Here is an 8,073-nt window from a genome sequence, read left to right on the forward strand (position 1 = left end):
CTGTATGAAAGGAAACATGTTACAAACTGTTAACTCTCTGCAAGTTTCACTTTACACTTTGCTGAATCAGTGTTAGGAGTTGCCAAAATATGAGCCCACCTGACCTCTAAAAGGATCAATTTGTTCTCTCACTGCTCATAATTTGACGACCTACAGTGCGTCTAAAGAATACAAACAAAATGAATGAATCCCTGAGTGATAACGACGGCTTCCTGTCCACGTTATGATGCTTGGTTGGACGGGCCTCGTGTAGAAAAAACAACTGAACATTAATGTTAGTGAGCGCCTAGTCTAATGAAATCAATATGTTTATTAACTCAAACTAATGAGTTGTGTGCATTCACATTCAAATCCTTACACCACACCTGGACAATGAAAACAGTATTTTATTTATTGGTAGAAAACATGAGTCTACAGTCAGGTATAAAATATAAAAATAAATGTAAATGACAACTAACACCTACTGTAGCTACAGTACTGACAATTACAAACAAAGCAGTTGTAAAGTAACAGAGATGTGTCTATATGTGTGTGTGTGTGTGTGTGTGTTCAGGAGGGAACCCAGATGTTGCCGTGTGTGTCGGGAGGCTGGCTGTACGGAATGTTCCAGATCCAAGGCTGATCTGAAAACAAAGACAAGAGGTCAGTGACATTAAAATATATGTGTCATATATTCGAAAAATGGCAATGGCAGCATTTATGCCGTCTTCATTGACTGTTTCAGTGGAAGAGCATGCTCCACTCCAAGATCATCAACGGCTCTGGCTTCAGAAATAATCTATATTGTACGATATGCTTTGAATTGAACTAATCATACATTTTTTCAGTTTTTCATCAGTTTCAGCTCCTCTGGTGGATAAACTCTGGAAAGCAGGAGTGAAGTTCTGCAAGAAAACTACCAATCCATTCAACCCTCATTGGTGGAATTATTACGATTCACGCTGAACAAAACACATGATATAGTGCCAATTCGGCGGAGTTGTCCTCCGATATGTCGATTCCCCAACAGCACTTTCTGATGAGGACAATTTGGGGAATGGATTTTGTTTGACGTCTGCAATTAATCCGGACAATTTGTTGAACACAGCAGAGGGAGAGTCGCACAACACAAAACACAGCTCGGTTGACAGGTTAGCTGTTGAGACTAATTTGAACCTGTGTTTCGTGGAAGAAATACTGTTTCCTCTTCAGCCTCTTTACAGCTACGGTTTTAGTATAAACTATTTCACCTAAATGCCACTAGATGTCACTGTGACTGCACTTCAAGGTAAAGCTTAAAGACCATAGAGTTCAGTATAAAGCTGAAATCTGACATTACATTTTTTTTCTTTTCAGTAGAAAAAGTAGTAGTAAAAAGCAAAGACCATGTGGTATTTTAACCAACAGACTCACTGAAGAATCCAGTCCGTGCATAAACACACACACACACACACACACTTCTGTTGTGTACCTTTAGGAGAGTAGCATGTGGGGGGGAGGTCAAAGGGCACAGGGAAACCAGCAGAGGAGGAGACAGGAAACTGACTTTTGTGAACGGGGAAGGTCTTCATGTTCTGAAAGGAGACAACCACATGTTACTGTACGCCGGCTCTGTAAAGGTTTCACTGTTACTCAGCACGTGTCATACTGCCGCTGTTTGTCCGTGTGTTGTTCTTACGAAGGCAGAGGGCACGTAGAGGACTCCCAGCTCGTATGAACGGACCATCACCTGAGTCTTGCTCTTCTCCAGCGCACCCCAGGCTGCTTTGGACAGGTTGGCACTGAAACACACACGTTTAAAAACACAGAATGTTAAGATGCAGCATATTAATAATCGGAATATGATCATCTCAATTCATTTTCAGTAGGATAGGATTTGAACGCAGTGCTGCGCAAAAAAAAAAGTTATGTTTTGTATACAACACACAGTATGCTAGGGGGAAATTAAATCTGAAAAGTTGTCTTTGTGTTGATTAACAATAAGAAAATAAGTTTGTTTTTATATAGAAAATAAAAAACTATTAAAGACAATGGATTTTTGAGAATCTAGTGAAAGTTCTTCATAATGAATTTGAAGGTGAAACTCTTGGATAAACGTTAATGGTACCATTTATTTAACGGGTTACCACAACAGTTTCAGCAGTAAGTAACATGTGAGATATAAGAGAACCAATCAGAAAATCACATGTACACACAAAGACACATACATAACAAACACATTTCAAAAAAATCTGCAAATACAAAGCTAGAGCACACACACACACCTTGTGACGAGGAACCAGGCAAGCTGAGTGAAATCTGGTGACGCCCTCATGTAGGTCTTGATGTGTGGCATGGCATGACTCCTTCCTGTTGCAGTTGCCTTCCAACGGCTACACACACACACACACACACACACAATCACAATCAATCTGTGGAATTGAACTTGATGGAATGTATAAATGTGAATATGGCGACTCAGCTTAAATCATCCTGTACGTAGCCCTGCCCCATCATTTCTGACCAAAGTTCAAATGTAATTCAGGTGTGTGTAACCTTGTATGGTGTCACCAGCTACTACTTTTTTTTAAAGATATCCTGACTAGCTAACCGGTTTAGACAGAAGTCTGCTTACTGGAAGAAGGAGTGGAGCCAGAGTTGTTTCTGAGCCGTCTGGATGCTGTAGGGAAGAGAGCCTCCCGCTGGAGGACAAAAGACACGTAACAGTCACCAAATGATCCAATGCTAGATCCATCGAGCAATTAGATGTTCAAAGTGAATGATTCAATTAACAAATAGAAAGCAAAAAGACTGCAAATGTGATCATGCTGTGAATTTTACCTGCATTTAGTAAAGGTTGTGACCTCTTCCACACATGATGTTAACAAATTCAATTTAAAATTTAATTTAAAAAAACATTGCTTACCTGGATAGCCTTCTAAACTAGTCCTCACATCTTCAACTGATGGATACACCTGTGAAAAAAGATGAACCAATAAGCGGCTTGTTTTCATTTTGAGCTAGTGAGGCTGTGCAACTCTTGCTGAACTGTGGCCAAACATTGCAGGATTTACAAGTTGTATTGCTTATGTTTTTAACTTTTTATATGCAAGAGAAAGACAGTATTGTTTATTCTTTCAATAGTTATGTAGTTTTACTTTAATTTATTTTTGTCTTAGATAGACAATACATTACATGCAAGAGATCGGTTACTCATGCCAACGGGGCAGGTAAGGGTTAACTTTTCAAATCAAGCATTATTGTGTCTGGAACACTTTACAAATCGGTTTCAGGCAATCAACTGTCCCGCAGGGAGGAAGTGTAAAAATCATCTACCACTTTAAAGCTGAGGCAAATGCTATTCTCTATTAGAGAACACAGCAGCAGCTGCAGAACTCGCAGAAAACCTAATTTGCATCGAATCATTTCGTCCTGTGGATTTGAACGCCGCATCACAAAAGCAAGGGTCGAGTGGGTGCTACGGGAACGTACCAAGTGCATGGGGGGTTCTGGGCGAAGAGAGGATTTCCCCAGCGTGGTCATGGTGCGCTGAAATTCCCCCGTCAACCATTTGGTCTTATCCACTCCCATAGAGCCGATGCTGGAGAACTGGCCAATCACAGGCCACCTCTCCTCCCCGGGAACAGGATCTGCGTGGTCATACAACAGCTAATACAACAAGAAGAAGAAGAAATCCCAATTAGAGACCACGTTGAAATTGTTACATTTCATCACATTTTAAAGTGCTGTTGTCAGTGTCTTCTGAGGTTACACTAGCAACATTTAGATATTTTTCCAATTCCGCCTGGTAATCAGGGTGTTGTCATCTGATTAAAGAGGAGAAATCTTTACCTTCCTCAGCCTCAGGTGGCCCCAGCGCTCCATGTCTGAGCCAACATACCTCCCAGGGGTTGAGCCGACCAAATAAACCCTAGTAATAGAAGATATGCGTAGAAGATTATGAGTTAATCCAGATTTTGTATTCGCTCACATCTACACTGAATGTTGCAGGGCCATCATTTAGCAGCAGATCAATGTCTATATCTATATACCTGGTTGAGTTATTGTTATATGGCTACTCCCATCACAGAAGACGCTCAACAGTAACGTGTGCATCATATGCGTATGCATGCGAGCGACCGCACGCGTCTCGTGTTTACCTGGCCTCTGACAGGTCGTGCTCTTTGATTCGCCGGATCCACTCCTCGAGTTCTGGTGCGCGGTACGACGCCAGGTATTCCAGCAGGTCCCTCTTGAAGAAGGTCGGTGACTCGCCTGCGCTGTCATCGCTGCCCTCCGGTAACCGTGGAAACACGGGGCTCATCCACATCCTGGTTTGGAAATGATATATTCAGGGGCGACTGGAAACAATATGAGACTACTGTCGTTCTCAAGTTCACGTTGCTGCTGGGACTGATGTGTACAACAAGACAGACTCACCCTTGTGTTTTCTGGTACCAGTCAGCTCTGATGAGGTTGGAGGTCAGAATGATGACTCTGAAGCCTTCCTCGTACCACAGCAACATCATCTTCCTGCACAATGACACACAATTGTCTGCTTTATAAGGCAACAACTAAGAGACCTGTTAAATATGCAATGCACGTCACTAACTGTTATAAAGTCACCTTCTGCAATTTGCAATTCCACTGACCGTATCTGCATTGTCAGCGCACATTCATGTTTAATCATTTCATCCAGAACTTAGGGGGGAATTTAGAAATACTCCATACAAGTTACACGTTTATATAGGTTGCTAACAGTGCAATAATGACAGACCTATTTCGATTACGCGACTGTGACTACGTCCACTTCTATAGTGTGGACCAAAATGGTAGACCGACCGACCGAGCCTTACATAGAGCTGCGAACAAAATCTGAAACTGATGTGAAAAAAAGAGCAGGTATGATACCAGGCAGGAAGAGAAAAGCTTACGTGTGGTGAGTTCCAAAAGCAATATCCAGCTTGGCCTGTCAGGGAGAGTCACACACACATCAGTCCAATTTAAAGGGAAAATCTGGGACCTTATTAACAGGAATATCTCAGTGCGATTATCCTACTTTACAGCTCAGTGTATGTAATATCAGCCTAACTGCGCTTCAGAGAAGCTGATGTTGAACAACTGTGTCCTGTGGTGGTGAGTCTGTACCTGGCAGAAGCGAATGTGTGGAAAAGGCTGAGCCTGCTTGAGCAGCCGGGCCTTGGCCTCCCTCTTATCTCCGTGGACGATCAGAACTGGACGATCCCTATAGACACAACACCAATCTCCTTTTAACTGTGACTCACTGTTAAAGAAAAGTCCAAACTAATTCATGGCCGACTGCAGAAGCAAAGCTTACCTAAACTCTGGTGGGTACTGCTTAACCATCCAGGCTAAATCAAAGCAGTAGTTAAACTACGAAGAAAGAGAGTACATTTGTGTTAATGGACGAATTTCTCTCCAACACTGATAAGAAGATGCATACTAGAGTCTACAGCGGTGGTTCTCAACCTGGGGGTCGGGACCCACAAGAAGGGTCAGCAGGTCAGGGGGACAGAAAAAGTCACAGAAGACATAAAAAATCCACAGCACCTGGAGCACATTGGACAACGTCTATGTGCTGGCTGTTCAGACTAAACTAAACTGGGGGGTCGCGACTCGAAAAGGTTGACAATCGCTGGTCTTCAGCCTTGCTAGCAGCTAGCTGTGAGAATTTGCCTGCGCTAAATGCTAACGTCAGCACGCTAACATGCTCACCACGCAAACATGCTGATGTTTAGCAGGTATAAAGCTTACCATGTTTCCCGCCTCAGTTGAGCATATTAGCATGCTAACGTTAGCTAATTAGCACTAAACATAAAGTCCAGCTGAGGCTGATGTGACTGTGATTAGTTTAGTATTTTTGACCAGATGAAAATTCACATGTTGTCCGAAGTTAGTAGGACTCATCCTCTGGAGACCAGGAGTTTTTGTACAATAGTTCACAGCAATACATCCCATCGTTGTTGAGATATTTTAGTCTGGACTGAAGTAGTAGACCGATCAACAGACCCACATTGCCATGGCTTTAAAAAAAAACAACTCACAGGACATAACTTAACTCACCTGAGCAGACTCTTTCAGGGTCCCAAATAATGGCGAGAGAATGTCTAGATGAAAGAAAAAGTACAGGTTACTAGAATAGAATGTAATGTATAAAAGACGCATGACGAGAGGTGGTAGCTGTACTCTGATTTCAAACAGGGAGAAGAAACTAGCACCTTCATCTCACCAGAGGGCTTCTCCACCTATGAGATCGCCCTGCTGCCATTTCATAAAGTGACACAACAAAAAAGTTTTAACACACAAGCAGAGCCAAAAAACAAGTAAGGTGAAGATATTCAGCCTCCATTCACCCAGAGAGCATGCTCAGCTTTTCAGACTGGGAGCTTCCCAGCACACTGAGCAACTCTACTGGATCAATGAAGGAGATTTGGAGTTGAAAAGAATGAGTGATGCCAGACATCCTGCTGGTCTGGGATATAAACTTGCAACACTGATCAAAAGCATGATTTCACTGTTACTCGAACTGAACTGTCTGCACCAGATGTTATTACATGAAGCTCTTCTCACCTCTGATGTGCAGAGCCCCACTGTTGTACTTCCTGTCCAGCCCTGTGACCTTGTTGAGGTAAAACCTGTAGGTGTCGTTCAAACAAGGAACACTGGACTCAAAGAAGTCCTCTGGCTCGTCGATGTAGTAGAGGCGACCGTGGGGACTCGGAGGGCGCTCGGTCTCCTCCTTCGGTTTCTTCGTTTTGGGGCTCGGAGGGCCCCTCTTAACGAGGCCCTTCCCCTTCACATCTCCATCGTCATCGTCGCTATCTGAGAGAGCCCAGCTTGAGCCGTCCGACGCCTCTTTCTTCCGCTTTCCAGCCAACGACGGAGTGGTTTCACACTTCACTGGATTCAACTGGTTCGTTGCTGCCGACTGTCTGGCCTCAGAGCCGACGACAAGTGAGGGTACAGGGGCGTTAGCTGGTTCTGGTTTCACCTCCACAGCGGCTGTTACTGGTTCCACTTTGGGGCTAGGGGGTGAAGCAGACGGATGGGAGCCGTGACTGGATAGAGCGGGTCGGTGGGGCCCGGACATTGTGGTCCCAGAGAGAGGAATAGCCTCGTCATCGTCGTCACTGCTGGAGATGGTCCACCTGCCATGTTGACTGTCCTGAGACATGCCTGGCCAGAGATACAGAGAGTTCAAAGCATCAGCTGAGCATCAGGATGAGAGCAAGCCTGAAGTAAAAGCCACTGGTCATTCAGACCGGATGGCACCAGTCTGAACTGATGGGACTGGGAGAGCTCCAGCAATTAAAAGACCAAGCATGACTTGATGTAGCTTAAATTGGTGGTGATCTGTGACAATTACTGTTTATTAAAAAAAAGATCCCAATAAAGACGGGTTTCATTTTAAATGATGTTTGCAGCTGGAAAAACCCAAGTGACAGTATGTCAGCATTTGGCTATTTTGAATGAATGCAAAGTGCAAAGTCAACAACATGGGACTAACTCCTGGGTCTACATTGTAAAGTGTGTAATATTAACTACATGCGTATGTGCACAATAACATCAAAGCATTCGACGAAATCGTTCAAAAACGGGCAAAATATGAAATATACGTAAATATACAGCACTAAAAAGAAGTTTATACTAATGATTAATACAGTAAACACAAATAAATAAATAAATATACAAATAGAACAGATCATGCAAGTTCTGCCATTTGCAAGCGATAAGATGATATCACAGTGTTATTGTTATGAAGAGCGTAAATGACGTAACATAAAGGCCGCGCGTGATACTTGCTTTACCAAGTCAGATAAGTGAGCAGCAGCACAGGTGAATCACGTTGTGACTTATCACTCCACCGCTGAACGGACTTAATACAATACATTCCCATTAACAAACCACAGTGCACGAGGTGCACAGGGAACACGTGTCCGGGTCGAAACTCCTTTTTCCTGCTTTGTTTTGTAGTTCCGCCTCAACGGCGGGAAGTAAATACAAACCAGCGACTAGCTGATAGCTTCATCAAATAAGGGCTATTACACAAATATAAATCAGTTGGTTTGTTCAACATTTAGTCGTTGATTATTT

The 8,073-nt window shown here is 43.2% G+C and overlaps 1 protein-coding gene across 2 annotated transcripts; it reads right to left on the reverse strand.

Annotated features, from left to right (window-relative positions):
- Positions 1–368: 368 nt before the first annotated feature.
- tdp1 (tyrosyl-DNA phosphodiesterase 1) lies at positions 369–7,930 on the reverse strand. 2 transcript variants are annotated; one of them, XM_076077982.1, is made up of 16 exons: positions 7,783–7,930; positions 6,550–7,155; positions 6,043–6,086; positions 5,297–5,352; positions 5,107–5,203; positions 4,893–4,927; positions 4,399–4,491; positions 4,119–4,289; positions 3,811–3,889; positions 3,451–3,627; positions 2,885–2,933; positions 2,594–2,660; positions 2,244–2,351; positions 1,658–1,760; positions 1,451–1,553; positions 369–623 (listed from the first exon to the last, which is right to left on the reverse strand). In XM_076077982.1, exons 2-16 carry the CDS (start codon positions 7,151–7,153, stop codon positions 550–552), a joined length of 1,860 nt encoding a protein of 619 aa, XP_075934097.1. In that variant the 5' UTR covers positions 7,154–7,155; positions 7,783–7,930; the 3' UTR covers positions 369–549. The 2 variants fall into 2 exon arrangements, with proteins under 2 accessions (XP_075934097.1, XP_075934098.1); XM_076077983.1 differs by having other exon boundaries at positions 7,788–7,911.
- Positions 7,931–8,073: the final 143 nt, after the last annotated feature.

The sequence above is a fragment of the Anarhichas minor genome, unplaced genomic scaffold (assembly GCF_050575085.1).
Source record: "Anarhichas minor isolate MPS153535 unplaced genomic scaffold, ASM5057508v1 ptg000062l, whole genome shotgun sequence".
Taxonomy (NCBI): Eukaryota; Metazoa; Chordata; class Actinopteri; order Perciformes; family Anarhichadidae; genus Anarhichas; species Anarhichas minor.

Coding starts and splice junctions, on each gene's coding strand:
- tdp1 (XM_076077982.1), bottom strand. CDS start 7,153: ATGTCTCAGGACAGTCAACATGGCAGGTGGACCATCTCCAGCAGTGAC. Junction 5,204..5,296: donor CAGTACCCACCAGAGTTTAG/GTAAGCTTTGCT, acceptor TTGTGTCTATAG/GGATCGTCCAGTTCTGATCG. Junction 3,890..4,118: donor CACGACCTGTCAGAGGCCAG/GTAAACACGAGA, acceptor TTCTATTACTAG/GGTTTATTTGGTCGGCTCAA.